This window comes from Mus caroli, unplaced genomic scaffold, assembly GCF_978045245.1.
Source record: "Mus caroli unplaced genomic scaffold, Mus_caroli_1 scaffold_13, whole genome shotgun sequence".
Classification (NCBI taxonomy): domain Eukaryota; kingdom Metazoa; phylum Chordata; class Mammalia; order Rodentia; family Muridae; genus Mus; species Mus caroli.
Genome location: NW_028227268.1, coordinates 2,003,013 through 2,019,434, shown reverse-complemented (window position 1 = coordinate 2,019,434; position 16,422 = coordinate 2,003,013). Strand labels below are relative to the sequence as shown.

Here is a 16,422-nt window from a genome sequence, read left to right as displayed (position 1 = left end):
ACCTGCTATTTTGACTTCTCTTGTTACAATAACTGTCTTGAGTCCCACCTGGCAGACCCTATGCCTGGGCCCTGCTGCCGCTTGAGAGGACCAAGACCTATTCTCAGGCCTTCTCAGACTGTTCCTGTCAGTGGGGAGGGCAGGAGTTTAGTGTGGGGCTGCAGGGCAGAAGCAGCAATCTGTGTAGGTTTGGTGGCAAGGGTGTGAGTATGGCAGGCCTTGACCTTGGAGAGATTGGTGCTGGCTGGTAGGCAGAGTTGGCACCGATAGCCTCGGTGGAGACCAGCCCCCACCCAGCTGGGCTTCCCCCTCTTCTGTCCCTCCAGCTGAGCCTTGTGTGGGGAGATGCTAAGGGAACAGCCTGCTCCAACCCCCTCTGCCGCCCACAGCTCAGCCGCCCACCCACGCTGAGTCAGAGCTCCGCCGAGGTGGCTGTGAGTCAGCTGTGAGCACCCTGGCAGCTCAGGCCTGCCCCCTGCTGGAAGACGGTCGCCTTAGGAAGCGCTTCTGCAACAGCTGCTCCCGAGTGGCTGAGCGCTCTGCTCCAGGCTGCTGGGAGTTCAGCCTAAGAGGGATAGGCGCAGGAGATGCACTAGAGAGGCGTCTGCGTATACCTGGATGTAAATTGACCCTTCCTTGATATTTGGGCAGTTTGATTATCATAGTAAGGTTTAACTATGAAACCAAGTTCCACATACATTCTTATAGCATAGCTCTGCCCAGTGGTTTCTGTTGGTGTGGATGGCTTCTACCTATTGATTGAGGCTTTCTTTCAAATTGTGAACTACATATAACTGATACAAGTCACTGCCACGGACCACCCCAGCCGGGTATGGGGGTCCCTGGGATGAGGGTTCTCGAGGCAGGTGGATAAGGATTCAGCAGTGACAAACAGAAACAAACACAGAGGCAGGAGCATTCTCTTAGGTTGGTTGGTTTAAAAATGGCAAGACCTCAGGGATCCTAGGTGAGCCTCATTCTCTATATCGCTGAGGAGACCCTCAGGAGTGCTGGGAATGCTGGTATGCAGCACACACCTCTGTGCCGGGCTGGGATGGAGCCCAGGGCATCTCCTGTGCTATGCAGGCGCCTACCACTGAGCTATACACTTCCAGTCTAGAACATCTGTCTTCATGTATGTGTCAGCACATCCACCCGTCCCCAAAATCCCTTTATCTTTACAGTTTGTGGCTATCCCCACTAAATGTCAACTGCCAAATGTCACCTGATACCACCTTCTCCCTGGTCCCCGTGAAGTTGACATCCCTGGACTCTCTGAATTCCCCTACCCCTCTGTCTTGGCACATTCAGAATAGATAGTCAGGTCTGGAGGTTGCACTGGTCCTGGGCTTTTTGACAAGAACCTTCCTGGGTAGGTTATGTTTCCCCCCCAGGAAACTCAAGAGTAGTCGGGACAAGACCGCTGTTGGTGGCCAGAGAAGTACCTGTGACCTCGGGGGCTTCAAAGGGATTGTGTCTTTAGATGGGGTTTGGGGAAGGCAGTGCTCTCAGAATCCTATGGAATCATTTGACCACATATCTCTCTTGATTGAGCCCAGAGTATCTTGAGGATTGAGGGGGTTCCCAAGGCCACCCAGATTGGATGCCCAGGCGAAACCCAGATGACCCAGATGAAAAGGCGAGGGATAGGCCATTTTTCAGTTCATGCTCTATGGTGAGGACCCCTCACCAGGCACATGCTATCCCAGGGATAGTGATCCATATGTCTTTGATGAAGGCCTCTCTTCCCCTGCATATGATATTCATGGAACAATCTAAGGCTTGGTCACCTGTTCCGCTCTCCACGTCCTCAGTGGTGGGTGCCCATGCTCTCTCTCCAGCAGCAGCTTCCCTGGGTCTCCTCAGTCAGTATCTCTTGAGACCGTTCTATAGCTGCTGGAGCTACGACTCTGAGGCAAAAGAAACTGTAGTTGACAGGAGCCTCAGTGGAGCCAGGGCACGGGAGTGTACTGCAGGACCCCCCCCCCCCGCACGCCCCTCTCACGCTGACATTTCTATGCTTCACGGAGCTGAAGCCTGGAAGGGATGGCCTGCCACTGGTACCTTTCCTTCCCCTTCTCAGGAAGAAGTCCAAGGAATGCTGGGATCGATGGCACACGCTTGTAATGCCAGCATAATAGGCAGAGACAGGAAGATTACCTCATGCTCAGGGTATAACTAAGACCTATAGTTCAAAGCTAGCCTGCCTACATGGAGGCTCAAAGATATATTTGTATGGGGGCTGGGGGATGACTCAGTGGCTAAAGCACTTGCCATAGAAGTGTAAGGACCATAGTTGTGATCCCTAGCACCCACATAAATGCCAGATAAAGCATGGCAACAGGTACCTGTTGTCCCAGCACTTGGGAGGTGGAGACGGCTCCCCAGGGCAAGCTAAGCTCTAGGTTCCATGAGCTCCAGGTTCTGTGGCAGACCCTGCTTCAGTAGAAAGTGACCAAGGAAAGCACCAGCGTTGGTTTTTGGCTCCATGTGCACGCTTCCCTTCTGTTCACAGTGCATGTTTGTAAGCCTGGAGATCCTTCCACCTAGGTCCTCCACAGGACAACCTCCTGGGCAGTATGGGCAGGCCTGCAGGGATGGCTGGATATGTTGCCCAAACCCAAGCAGGATCTGCTGTGTGCTCACTAACTTGTTCCCTCTGTATCCTGTCCCCAGTACATCGATGCCATCAGCAATAAGCAGGGCGAGTTGGAGAACTACGTGTCTGACGGCTACAAGACAGCACTCACTGAGGAGCGCAGGAGGTTCTGCTTCCTGGTGGAAAAGCAGTGCGCTGTGGCCAAGAACTCTGCTGCTTACCATTCCAAGGTGAGCTAGGACTGTGGGGTGCTGGGCCTTCCTGCTTGGTGCAGGCGGAAACTTGCTGTTCACGGAGCCAGACTATGTCTGTGAGTGTCTGAGCGCCCAGAGTGGCCACTAATAGTGGGACAGCCATCCTTGAACACCTCAGGCTGAGGAACAGAATTCTAGAGGAAGAATTGCCAGGTCAGAGGGCATGACATTTTAAAGACCTACACTAGGAATTGCTGGATGATTTAGGAGACTGTCTGCTGAGGAGAGTCCAGGCGTGGGCTCTGGGAATTCTTTGGGTTTTTTTGTTTTTTTTCGAGACAGGGTTTCTCTGTATAGCCCTGGCTGTCCTGGAACTCACTCTGTAGACCAGGCTAGCCTCGAACTCAGAAATCTGCCTGCCTCTGCCTCCCAAGTGCTAGGACTAAAGGCGTGCACCACCCCGCCCAGCTTGGCTCTGGGAATTCTTAAATCACTGTTGGTTTTTCTGCTCTAGCTGAGGTCTAGACTGATGACATTCTAGGGAAGGAGTAACACAGTCCCCTGGGCTCTGGAAGGGTTGGCTTTCCATCTTCCTCAGACCTAACTATGCCTATCTGAACACCTGGTGGCCCGTGGGCTAGTGGGTCTACAAGCCATGATACTGGTGACTTTTAGCCTCTAAGGCCGGACCATGTCACCAGACATCTGGACCTTCCTGGCATACTGTCTATTGGCTGCCATAGTTTGGCTGCCCCTGTGAAACTGGCCACTCTCATCCCACGCCACACTTCCTAAGCAGCTGTGGGGTCCTGCCTAGCTCCAGGTGCCTTCTTCTCAACCCAGAGCTGGTCACATGGTGTCCTCAGAGTCCTTCCTTGCCCCCACTTTTTCTGGTGCCATCAAGCACTAGGCTTGTGGTGGCTCATTGAGTCTGCCATTCCTGATCCCTCCTTGACCCCTGAGAAACCAACCCCCCTCCACCAAGTCTAGTGAGTGCTCCCTACTAAACACCTCCCCCCATGCTTCCTCTCTCTGCTCTCTTCCATCACACACATGTTCACGTGTATACACACAATTACACACACACACACACACACACACACTTCCTGGGAAGTGCCACATTCCAGGACCTGGCCCGTCCTTGCTGAACAAAGGAAGTTCCTGTGAAGAGCTGCGTCCTCCAGGGTGGTCTGCCATGAGCCCTGCTTGTGTGGCTCGGGCTTAAGGCATGCAGAGGGCTCTCTCCCATAACCCCCCAGGGATCGGGATGATAGACTCTTGCTAAGAACATGTTAGGGTGAGTGGAGCCCTGTCATTCATAGGATCTGTAGGAACTGAGGTGGGGTCAGATTGTGTCCCCTGGAATATTCAAGAGCATAGATGTAATCAATCAATGCAGCCAAACATGAAGACCCTGTATATGTCCTTGTGAGTGAGTGTGGTCTAGAGATTGGCACCATACACACTGACATGTGTCCTTCCACTGTCATGTGTGTTCTCACACATACACACACACACACACACCCTAGAGTACCATACACACTGACATGTGTCCTTCCATTGTCATGTGTGTTCTCACACACACACACACACACACACACACCCTAGAGCACCATACACACTGACATGTGTCCTTCCAACTGTCATGTGTGCTCACATATCCACACACACATGACCTAGAGCCTCTGCTCTGGTCCTCAGATATCCTTCGCTCTCAAGAAAACACAAGCCCAGAGGCTTCTTTCTCTCCTGGCAGTTACCTGACTGAGCACACAGTGAGCCCGCACAGTGCTTTCAGACTGGTAGTTAACTGAATGAGCACACAGTGAGCCTGCACAGTGCTTTAAGGCTGGTAGTTAACTGACTGAGCACACAGTGAGCCCGCTCAGTGAGCCCGCGCAGTACTTTCAGGCTGGCAGTTATATCTGTGCCCCTAGTGAGGACCAGCTTTGTGTCAGGTCTGGGAAGAAGAGCTCTGACCTCCCTAAGTAGGCAGCTGGCCATGCTGCTGCATACAGGCACTGAAGACAGGCCTCGATGCCGGCCTACAAATGTGGCCATCTCAGGACCCTCTGCAGCACTGCAGGCCCACTGTCCAATGACTAGCAGGGGCAGGGGCTACCCTACCTGTGCTCAGATGCCAGGCACAGCTGCACTGCCCATTTGGGCCTTTGACTTAATTCAAATAGACACAAGATCCTAAAAGTAGAACTCTGTGTCATGTCTGTGCTCCCTTATCCGGTGAACACTTTTTTGGGAGGGGGTGGGGGAAGACAGGGGTTCTCTCTGTAGCCCTGGCTGTCCTAGAACTCAATCTGTGGACCAGACTGGCCTTGAACTCAGAGATCCTCCTGCCTCTGCTTCTGAGTGCTGGGATTAAAGGCGTATGCCACCATTGCCCGGCTCCCTGTGTGCACTTTGTGCTCGCAGGATTTGGCTGTGCCTGAGACAGGCCTTCATGTGCCCCAGAGGCAAGCCAAGCTCTTCCCCATAGAGGTGGATCCAAGTGGCCAACATTCTCCAGCAGAGGCCACCTTTGCACATCTCCAGCCTCCTGGCCTGACCATGCCTCAATAGCTCTGTCCTGTCTCCAATTTTAACCCCTCTCTCACCTCTTTCCTTGCCACTGTGTACTTTTGCCCACAAAGGAGCTGCCTCTCCTGGGGCTGTGTGAGCCCATCCGTTCTTTATTCTGTAGGCCCCTGGGGAAGCACTACCAGAACAGCTCCTTAGTCTGATCTCACCCTGGTCTTCTCTCAGCAACCTAGCACATAAGTGCTTTTTAGCAAGTATCCCTTTTCGAGATGCAAAGCCTCTGGTTGAAGAACCCTTGATGAACAACACTAGGGCCAGGCAAGGCCACACATGCTCGGTGGTGATGCTCAGGGAGACACCTATGGACTGTGCCCCGCAGGACCCCATGCTGCCCCTGACACCCTTCTTGTCCTGTGTCTTCCACTCCAGGGCAAGGAGTTGCTGGCCCAGAAGCTGCCTCTGTGGCAGCAAGCCTGTGCCGACCCCAACAAGATCCCAGACCGTGCTGTCCAGCTGATGCAACAGATGGCCAATAGCAATGGCTCCATCCTTCCAAGTGCCCTGTCAGCCTCCAAGTCCAACCTGGTCATCTCAGACCCCATTCCTGGAGCCAAGCCCTTGCCAGTGCCACCTGAGCTGGCACCATTTGTGGGGGTGAGTCCTGGGACTTTAGAAGCTTAGTGGGTGCTCCCTTTGCTTGGGGTGGTAGCATGTTCTCCAAAGGGCAAGCCCAATGCGCTGAGCCCAGGCCCAAGCTGGCTCCCAGCGACGCCCTGCCCCTGCCTCTTCCTCCAGCGGATGTCTGCTCAGGAGAATGTACCTGTCATGAATGGCGTCGCAGGCCCGGACAGCGAGGACTACAACCCCTGGGCTGACCGAAAGGCTGCCCAGCCCAAATCCCTGTCTCCCCCGCAGTCTCAAAGCAAGCTGAGCGACTCGTACTCCAACACACTCCCCGTGCGCAAGAGCGTGACTCCGAAGAACAGCTATGCCACCAGTAAGGGCCTGAGGGTGCTAGGCTGAGAAGCCAAGGCTTGTGAGTGCGTGTGTGTGCACTTGATTGTGCAAGTATGTCTGTAGGTATATATACAGACACGTGTTTTTGCATGGTATATGCGTGCATATGCCTATGTGCATGTCTACAAATACCTGTTAATGGTATGTGCCTGGATACGTAATGCATGTGTAAGCATGCAGTGTGTATTGATTCGGAGTGTGGCACGGTGGAATGAGACCAGGACCCTGTCTTCAGCAAACAGACAGGCTAGAGGGTGGAAGGGCTTCAGTTGATCATGGGCAGCTCCTGTGTTTGCACCATGACTGTTGTTAATACCTGTAATCCCGGCTCCGTCTGCCGTGGACAGCCCTCTCACATACACACCCGTTGTCTCGGCAGCTGAGAACAAGACACTGCCACGTTCAAGCTCCATGGCAGCTGGCCTAGAACGTAACGGCCGCATGCGGGTCAAGGCCATTTTCTCCCACGCGGCCGGGGACAATAGCACTCTGCTGAGCTTCAAGGAGGGCGACCTCATCACGCTGCTAGTGCCTGAGGCCCGTGACGGCTGGCACTATGGGGAGAGTGAGAAGACCAAGATGTGAGCACCCACCCACAGAGAAAGTCTAAAGCAGCCTATCCTCTTCCACAAACATGAGGGAGTGGCAGCACTCAGATGCACTCTCAGTCACAGGCTCTCCTAGTGGGAAACCTGGGCAGGAGAGACAGGGACGGCGTGATGCCACAGACCTCCGCCTTCTCCCTACTAGCCCAATCTTTATAGCAACCAAGCCACAGGCCGCTACTTCTGCCTCTCGGTGCTTGATCATTCTTTGCTGTTATTTGGCACAGGCACAATGTTCTAAATGCATATTCGCTGTGGCATACTTGGCTATTCCAAGATGAGGGCCTGTGGTTTCCCCAGCAGAGCAGACTTGACCAATCCCCCCATCCCCATACATACCAAACTTTCCTATAGGTCTGAATAGCCTTCAGCAATGTCACCAAGTCTCTGGGCCACCCAGCTCTGCCTAACTTAATACCTATTACAAGATATGGGGTGAACAGCCAGTGTTGGTGCCACTTAGAGGCACCCCTCAACCCCCCAAAAAAACAGTAGTTTTTGTCTAGGTGTGTCTTCCACACATGTGTCTAAGCAGCTGTGGCCAAGATGAGGTACAAACTGAACTTTGCTCTGGCCCAGCAGGGAGCCTCAAAAACGTCCTTGAAGGACAGGAAGCTGTATCCGTCTCTGTCCCAGTGGTCTCCTAGTCTTTGAGCTCTGACCATCATGGTAGTGAGCTGTGTCAGGGGAGGAACAGGTTGTCAGACCATGTCTTTACCAGGCAGGGCAGCTGGACTGCCTCAGCCTCAGGACTGGGCCCCAGCCACACGGGCTCTCTGGAACAGGAGCACCTATCCTTCCACATACGGATTAGGACAGGCTGGGGAGCTGGGGAGACTTGGCATCTGACAGGCTCCTGTCCTGCATCTGGAGGGCCTGTGCAATGGATCCAGGAGTCTCACCTAGCACCTTTCTTCTAGGCGGGGCTGGTTCCCCTTCTCCTACACCCGGGTCCTGGACAGTGACGGAAGTGACAGATTGCATATGAGGTAAGCATACTGGCTAGGGCTGAGACCCCTGGGCACAAAACTGGGCAGAATTTCTAGTTCTTTCTCTGCCCCTCAGAGCCATCTCAGGTCCTACTGCATGCTTGAGACTGTGTGGAAGGGGTGGAAGGTGGGTCCCAAGAGCCCTGGGAATGCTGGGAAGAATACAGGCGGAATGTGGGACAGTTGTTAGCCAGCCCATTGTGATTGGGCTGTCCCTCCACTGCCTACCTCCTGGAGTAGGGTTGGAGGGACCCTGTCACAGGGCTTCAGCAGCCAGCATTTGGCAATTTCGACCTGGTGCATGTACAGTGCAGAAACCTGGCAGGGAGGTTAGACAGGAATACCTGTGAGGTCACTGGCTGCTGTGAGTGAGGCATGGGGTAGGTGACTGGCCCGTGTGCCACTGAGTCACTGAGTCTCCATGCCCTACAGCCTGCAGCAAGGCAAGAGCAGCAGCACAGGCAACCTCCTGGACAAGGATGACCTAGCCCTTCCTCCTCCTGACTATGGCACGTCCTCCCGGGCATTCCCCACCCAGACAGCTGGCACGTTCAAGCAGAGACCCTACAGCGTGGCAGTTCCTGCCTTCTCTCAGGTGAGGCCTGGGGCTGCGATGGATCTGCAAGGAGGGATCATGAGTTTGGCTGACAGGCTTGTGACAGAGGCTCCGTGGCTTGAGATTTTTAGCCTCACACCTTACCAGACTGAGTCTGTGCACGACCTTTCTGCTAGGTGGGGTTTGGGGACCTGGGCATAGCTGGCCTGTGGTCATCCTGAATACCCACTACCACCCAGGGCCAAGGAAGTCAGAAACTCCTTTCCCAAGAGCAACAGGTGCTTGGTCGCATTCAGCTCGTAGCATGAGCTGCTGCTGCCTAGAGCATGTGAGGCCATAAGTGGCTGATTACAGCCGTAGGTCCTGGGGACGGTCCCTGGCAAACTCCTGTCAAGTAGTACGCAGAGTGTCCTGCTTCAGTTGGGCTTTGAGTGCAGGGCAGAGTTGCAGGGTGACGAGTAGCCCTTATAACCTGGGGCTTAAATCTGAAGGATGTCGGTCTGTTCTACCCTGAGGCAGAAGAGACCACAGCTGGTCCTTGGCTCTCATCCTAGGGTGGGGCCTCTACCTGCACATAGAGAGGGAAAGAACTCACCATTCCTAAGTCTTGGGCCAGCTGAGGGCCAGCATGGTGCCCCAGTGTCTGAGGGCTGGGTCCTGTTGACTGTATGACCCAAGCACGTGCACTCACTCATGTTGGGGACTGGCAGGATCCTGCCTTTGGCTATCCCATCCGTCCTGACCTAGAGGAGTGGGCAAGCTTTGGAAGTGCTGCCTCCAGGCCGCCTGCAGTTCAGGCAGTGTGCATGGGACTTGGGGGGCTTGAGTCTAGGGAGGTCTAGATGGCAATGATCCTTAGCTGCAGCCTTCATGATCAGAACCACACTGGAGCTGGGGCTCTCAGAGCATGTGGTGGCTGTGGTGCCCAGACTTTTCTGGTCGGAGTTATGGACCTTGGGCACATGCCAGCCTCTGGGCAGTGATTGGTTTGAGGGGGCTTTTAAAGTGGCGTCATAAAGTGGTGTGTCCTGTATGTACAGAGAGCACACATGATCCAGCCTACCCTGGCCAGATGGGAGGTGTCTTTGTTAGTGTGAGAGGTCAGTCACCACAGTCTCTAGAGTGGTCCCCAACCACTGTGACCAAAGAGAGGATAGAGAGTTGGTGTGGAAGGAGCCCAGCCGAGAGCTCCACAGGGGCAGGACCATCTTTATGAGAACAGGAACTTAGACTGTCAGTGAGCATGTGGGTGGCTCATAGTCTCCGGTGCCCAACTTGATTGCTCTGCTTTTGTTCCCAGGGTCTGGATGACTATGGGGCACGATCTGTGAGCAGGTAAGAGGCTTTAGGCTTCGTTGGGACTGTGGGTGGGTGGCCACAGACTTGGTTAGAGTAACCTCTCCCTTGGGACCTAGCTTTTCTTACTTTGAGAACCTTGACCCTAAGCCACCAGAGCTGGACCCACCCACCCACCCGTCCTGGGCTCCTGTCTGCTCTTAGTACAGTGAGCCCCTCCTCCATCCTGCTGGGTCTTGGTGTCTTGGACTGCTCTGCTCATCCCAGCAGGCAGGGCAGGGGTGAGGAGGGTTGTCAGCCACCTCTAGGCCTTCTCTCCCTAGAACCAGGTAGATCCTCACCAAGGGCTGTGGCTGCTGCCCGCCAAGCACAATCTTGTTCTGGGTTCATCATCCTCCCAGAGGCCAGGTAGCCTGGCTGCTGGCTGGCCAGGGCTCTGCCGGGTGGCGGGCGGGCCTGCTGCCCCTGGCCAGTGGTGGGCATGCATCTGGGCAGCTGTCCTGTGCTTTGTTCCACAGTGGCAGTGGCACGCTGGTGTCCACAGTGTGAGGACGCTGACCCCAGGCAGCTGCTCTGAAGAGCTCCCCCCAGTCTCCACCGGTTCCCCTCCTCAGCTCTCGTTGGTTTGTTCTTGGGTTGTTTTCTTTCCCACCCGCTCCTGCCTTTTGGTTGGTGATCCCAGACTCTGAAATCCCCCAGGGTCCATGGTGCTGCTCTCTGCGCCCCTGCGCTCATGCCCCCAGCAGGTGTCCCCAGCCTTGAGCATTAACTGCCGGGTGGGGGCCTGCTGGCTGAGTGGCAAAGCAGCGTCCGCACCTGCTGCCCTAGCCCTGTGGTGTTCACGACGCACATCCCTTTTCTAAGGCTGGCCACGAGCCAGGGCTAGAGTTTGAAGAAAAAGAAAAAAATCTTTAAAAAAGAAAAAAAAAAGAAAAAAAAAAAGAAAAACAGGAAAAAGGACTATTTTTTTTTCCTAAAAACAAAAACAGATATGCATGGACTCCGGTGTACGTACTGTTATTCTGCATCTGACCCCCAGAGTGCTGGCGTCTTCTAGAACAGGACAGGACTTAGGGTCCTGGGGGGATCAAGCCCAGGGACCTTGACCTGCCTCAGGCCCCTTCCAAGGGCTGCACCAAGAAAAGGGGCCTGGGCACTTGGGAGCCTCCTGAGGAAGCTGACCACTCCTGTGATGGAGGCTGCAGCCCCAGCCAGGCCCTGCCCACCCCACAAGCCAGGCACTAGGCTTCTTCCTCAGCAGATACTGCTGGGCAGGCGTGTGTAGAACAGAGTGCGGCATCCCAACACAGGGTGGCGTTACCTCATGCAGTGCCCTGGTGGGAGCTGGAGGCAAGAGCAGGTGCTGCCCGGCCACATGCGAACATTCCAAAGACCTCAAGACCAAGCCCACCCACCCATCCACACATACACACACCTTTGGGGAATCTTTCTATGACCAGCCTTTGAGAAAGTCGCGGCGCAGAGGGTACAGCCAGCCAGTCAGGGCCGGGGAGAAGCAGGCTCTGGCCCAGCTCCTCCTAAGCACTCTCCTCTTGTGTGTGTCTTGGTAACTTTAGAAACAGGCACACTGGACTCAGTGGCTACTGGTTTTGTCTCTTCACACACTGAATTCTGGGCAGCGGAGCCCAAGGCCCAGTGGGCTCAGCCCTACAGCTGGCAGAAGCCCTTGGGAAGCTGCGGACGCGCCTCTGATGTGGTTAGCAAACCCAGCAAGCCTGCTGAGGACTAGGGCGTGGCTGGTCCAGTCTGACAGCAGCAGCAGCTCAGACACAGACAGATCCTGTTTTATATTTAAGGAAAACACAGCCAGAACCTGGACCTGTGTAAAGAACTTTCTGTGTTGTTCTAATTTTGCTAAAAGATTTCAAATCCAGGGGATTCCATGTGCAATGGATGAATGTAGACACAAAACAGCAAACTTGTAAGAAGATGTAAAGTGCTAAAAAATATTTTTTCCTTTTTTCCTTTCTTTTTTTTTTAAAAAATCTGAACTGTGCCCTGTACTGCGGTCAACTGTTGGAATAAAGGCTTTATTTATTGCACTGAGTTGGTCTGTGCCTCCGTCCAGCTCTCTGGCATATGTTGGGGCTCTGTGGGCCAAGCCACACCTCAGGGCACCCCAACTTGCAGCCCATCTTCAGTCTCTTAACTCACCTGCAGATCATTCCAGGTCATTGCCAAAACCAGTCTAGGCTTACAGACAGTGCAAGCCCAGGTGGCTCTGATGGTGACACCCAGGTGGCCTACCACCCTGGCTGAGAAAGCAGGGCTTAGAAGGGCTTAGTGCAGACTCCAGCAAGAGTGAGCCCTCTAGTCCCCATTCCCCACCCAGCAGAGAGGTGTGTTCAAGGTCCCTTCCCAGCAGGTGTCCATCCTGCCTGGCCTTCTGCCTCCTGGTGTCCGCAGGTACCCGTTGGCTGCTCTAGCTTTACCAATAAGCCTTGTGTTTCCTTACAGCGCGGATGTCGAAGTGGCCAGATTTTGAGCTGCCCCTGACTAGAGTTAGTAAGTTGCCCTGGTCTTTCGCCCATCTGTCTGCATCTATAATGGCTATTCCTAGACCCTCTCTGGCCTGAGTCAGGACAGCCTCCACAGGAAGGGTCTGGGCCTGGGCAGGGCTTGGGAGCCTGCTGAGATGCCTTGCTCCGGGCGCTGGGCCTTCCTTCCACCAGTTCCCTCCTCTGGCTTGTGGTTCACCTACCTTCCTTCCGCCTGGAGGCTTGTGGTTCTAACCCTGCCCCATCGCTGCCTTCGCTATGGAATATGGGGCTGGCCTAGATCTGTTCTCTCGTACCCTTATAGGGTGGTTCGTCACAATCAACGGGTGGCCTGAGGGAACAGCCTCCCCCCAGTCATGTAGCATGTACCTGGGTATTCATGTGGGATACCTTGGGGTTGGCCAGGAGTCCAGCTGTTGAGTACCACAGCTGAACCGAGCCTGGGTCAGGTGACCTCTGCCGTCAGATCTTGCCTCTCCTGGTTCCCTCCACCTCCCCATATGGCTACAAGACACTGGCCTGTTGCTTCTTCCCTTGGTACTGGAGAAGTGGGCCGAGGTAGACCACTTGAGGCAGGGAGGAGGGCACTGCTGGGCATTGTCCACCATGGTGCAAGGGGCTTTTATTCCCTTCCCACACCATGGAGCAGGTGGCATGAGAAGTCAGGACCTGTGTGTGTCCCTTAGCAAGAGTGCTCATTATCTCCCTGATAGTCACAATGATGTATTTCAGCCCAGAACTCTCCCTGTTGCCTTCCTGGGTATCTGTAATGTGAATTCTGGAGTAAAGTTCTGCTAAGGTTTACAGAGAGAATGAAATGTCCTTGTCAGACTCTAAGCCGGCCACTTTCTCCTGCCTCTGTCTCCACATCCAAGATGTTCTCTGGGAGGTGTACTTCTCCTGCCCAGCCTGGCAGACCCCCTACCTCACTGCCCACTGGGTCCCACTAAGCCAGTTAGGAGCCATGAGAAAAGGCTCAGGGAGGCTTGTGTACCCTCTTCTGGGGAGCAGGTCTCTTGTGTGTGCTGGGACTGAGACTTGGATGTGATAGGCATAAGGCAGATGGGTTTGCTAGTTCGGCGCAGTGCTGCTGCAACCCCCCGAGCAGTTCCTGGCCACAGACTGCCTAGTCTTCCAGCTCACCTAGTAGGGTTGAAGGGTGCCCCCAAAGCTACCTGTGGTTGCTGAGAGTTCTGAGGGATCCCCAGCCCTGTGTAGGTAGAAGAAATGGAAACCCACAGGTGTGCACAGGTCCTCCGTGGGGAGTTGTTCTTGGTAGTATCCATGCTCTCGTTCCATGGCTGACAGACTGCTGCAGTCCAGCCTCTCAAGGTTTCTGGTACAGCGTTGTTCATAGATAGCTGCAGGAATTCCAGGGAGAGAACTGATGCGGGCCCCGCTACCCTGCCTGCCTCCCACCATACTGCCAGATCCATCCGGCATGGATGCCACTGGTCATCCCTGGATGCCTGGTCCTCCTTTCCCCAGTTGGTGCAGCTTCAGATGTTGAGTCCTCCCACTCCTGGAGATAAGCTGTGTGCCGGCCATGCCCCCTTCAGGTTAATTTCACTAATCTCGTTGGGTTCTTTGGAAGGAAACATGTCCCCAGATTCTGCTAACAGGAACATGTACAGAGCAAAACTTTGTAGTGGCTTTGGTATCTGTAGATGGTTCTTTGTGCTCCAAATGGTCCCATGGCTTTGTGAGGAGGAGAGAAGAAAATATCTCAGAGCCTCTTGGGTAGGGCAGTCTGGGTCGGAACTTTCACTCTGGTCCTAGCTGGTAATAGATGTCGGTGAGTAATGGTGCGACCAAGCACGGCAGGTGTAAGGCATGTTCTGTAGGTATCTCAGCCATTCTGCCCTGCTACCTGGGGCAACCTGCTAGTCGCTCTACTCTATCCCATTCCCTAACAGGACGACCCGTCCTTATTCCAAGTCTCCCCAGAGCTGTAGCCCTCTTTGGGAGACCTTCTGTAGACTCTGGAGTGGGCCAGGGTCTGCATCTCACCTGGCAGTCAGCCCCTCTGCAGCCACCTTGAGGGACTGCAGCCACCAGCACAAAGCAGAGAGGTGTAGCCTGGCCTGGGACGGAGCTCTGGCTGCAGGCATAGCAGATAGTGGCCCTTAATCCCTGGCTCTCAGCAGAGGCGAGTAGCACTGGAGACACAGACACCACCTGGGAGGGGTCAGGGACCTGGGCCTCTTCCCGTGCTTCACCTTTAAAACCTCTCAGTCCAAGTGTTTGAGATTTTTAGAAAATGTCATCTTCAGGAAAATGTAGGGTGAGACTCTACCTATGTAGGTCTTCTTGGAAAGCCTGAATGGAGAGCCTGCTAGCCCACCCTGGGCCTACCACCAGCCCCGGGCTTCTGAGAACCCACCAGGGCCAGAGGTGACCCCATTGCAGGTAATGGCTGTAGAGCCAAGCGTGCTTCCCTAGGAGTGCAGTCCTGTGCCTTGCAAGCCCCCATGTCCACACGCCATCTGTGCTGTTACTGTGGAGCTGCCTGGCCCTTCCCACCTGCTGCCCTGTGCTGTTCTCACCGGAGTGGGTCCTCCCTAGCCTGACAGGGACAGCAGAAGAGGCTGCTGGGAGGGCTGGGCTGGGGCAGCCCGTCTGTGCCCATCCGTTCCATCTCCACGTCTTGTCTTGAGTCGTGTTTGTGTATCAGCTGTGGCCCAAAGGGCACTTGGGTGGCTCAGCCACCTCTCAGGGAGATGGCTAGTCCCTCAGCAAAGGACCTGGCCATCTGGCCAAGGTCCCGGTGTCAGTCCCCCACCTGTGGAGTCAGGGCACATGCACCTCGTGTCTGTCATGTCTGCGTGTCTACAGCGTGCCTTCTGCGGTGCCCTGCATGCCTGGGCTGGTTTGTGTGACCTACTGGGCCCTGTGCTCTGCACGGGAGCAGAGCCACTTCTTGGACTCAGCCTGGGGGTGGGAGCTTACCAAACCACAGCGAGCCTTCCTTAAGAATGGGGTCATTCACCCCAGGTTGGGAAGGGAACAGCTGGTCCTCACCATACTGCCCACTCTGCTGCCTTGCCTGGAGCATGTAAGGTGACAGTGGGTAACTGTGCTAGGGGCTAATGGGTCTTGAGACAACACCCAGCACCAACCCTGGTTTCAAGAGTGGGCCACTGGGCTCTAGTAGTGGGGGCGGGGGGGGGTCCCAGGAGCAGCCTGATGGCACAGCTTAGCCAGGGCACCAACCCAAACTGAAACTGCTCTTCTTTCCCCAGGAATCCCTTTGCCAACGTCCATCTGAAACCAACAGTGACCAATGACAGATCAGCCCCTCTGCTCAGCTGACAGGCTCCTCTGCATCGACACTCTGTCCCCACCCGCCAGCTGAGGGTGATCAGGGCATGTTCCTGTCCGGAGAAGACCGCCGTGCCCCACTCCCTAGCCTCGCCTCACATCGGCCCTGCCTGGGCTGGATCCCAGGTGTTTCTGGTGAGGTGGCTGCCTCAAGAGGCCGATGCCCCAACAGAGGGGCCAGCACTTGGGCAACAGGGACCTCTGATTCTAACTGTGGGACCTTGAGAGCCTCTGGACACAGAGAGGACATTCTGCCGGCTTGCAGGGAAGGGAGCCTATTCCCATGCTGACTTTTAAACTTTTTTATCTCACGCGTGTCTGGTCAATAAATGTGTGCTCACCATGTGCAGTGTGTGGTGTGGTGTGCTGTTGTGTGGAGAGGAGAGCCGGCCCCAGCCCAGCTCTCCAGCTACTTCCCCACTTCAGCTAAAAGGTAGGATCTCTATAAAAGCCAGTCAGGCCTGGGTTCAGATGCAGCGGGGTGAGGAGCTCGGCTGATGGCAGAAGTCGTAGGATGCAGGGAAGACCCAGGCAGACTTCCTTCATCAGCTCCCCCAAGAAATCCTCTGGAGGCACCTACCCATTATATAGGCATACAGGCCAGCCCCAGAACAGAGTAGGGAACACAGGAGTCCCATTGCCAGTTTCCTGCCTCTCACTCCACAGTGGCCCGGCTCAGGACAGACTAGAAGCTAGGCAGATGGCTGCCCTGGAGGTCCCCTTTCATCCGACCTGAGAGAGCCGTCTTGAGGGACAGGAGAGGGTTGGAGGGACCTCACCTGGCATGTGGG

General features: G+C 55.0%; 1 protein-coding gene across 7 annotated transcripts in view; it reads left to right on the top strand.

The window, feature by feature from the left end:
• Positions 1 to 15,976, top strand: part of Baiap2 (BAR/IMD domain containing adaptor protein 2) — a 65,435-nt gene extending 49,459 nt beyond the window's left edge. For 2 of the 7 annotated variants that reach the window (XM_021176672.3, XM_085829371.1), the window contains 8 exons: positions 2,677 to 2,829; positions 5,758 to 5,982; positions 6,124 to 6,325; positions 6,725 to 6,926; positions 7,871 to 7,939; positions 8,372 to 8,534; positions 9,796 to 9,830; positions 15,553 to 15,976. In XM_021176672.3, the coding sequence (XP_021032331.1) occupies positions 2,677 to 2,829; positions 5,758 to 5,982; positions 6,124 to 6,325; positions 6,725 to 6,926; positions 7,871 to 7,939; positions 8,372 to 8,534; positions 9,796 to 9,830; positions 15,553 to 15,622 (1,119 nt within the window). In that variant the 3' untranslated portion in view covers positions 15,623 to 15,976. Of the gene's footprint in view, positions 1 to 2,676; positions 2,830 to 5,757; positions 5,983 to 6,123; positions 6,326 to 6,724; positions 6,927 to 7,870; positions 7,940 to 8,371; positions 8,535 to 9,795; positions 9,831 to 10,309; positions 10,749 to 12,269; positions 12,318 to 15,552 lie in introns of those variants that run through there. The other 5 variants (XM_021176675.3, XM_021176674.3, XM_021176676.3 and 2 more) reach the window with 5 other exon arrangements.
• The last annotated feature ends 446 nt before the right edge of the window (positions 15,977 to 16,422 follow it).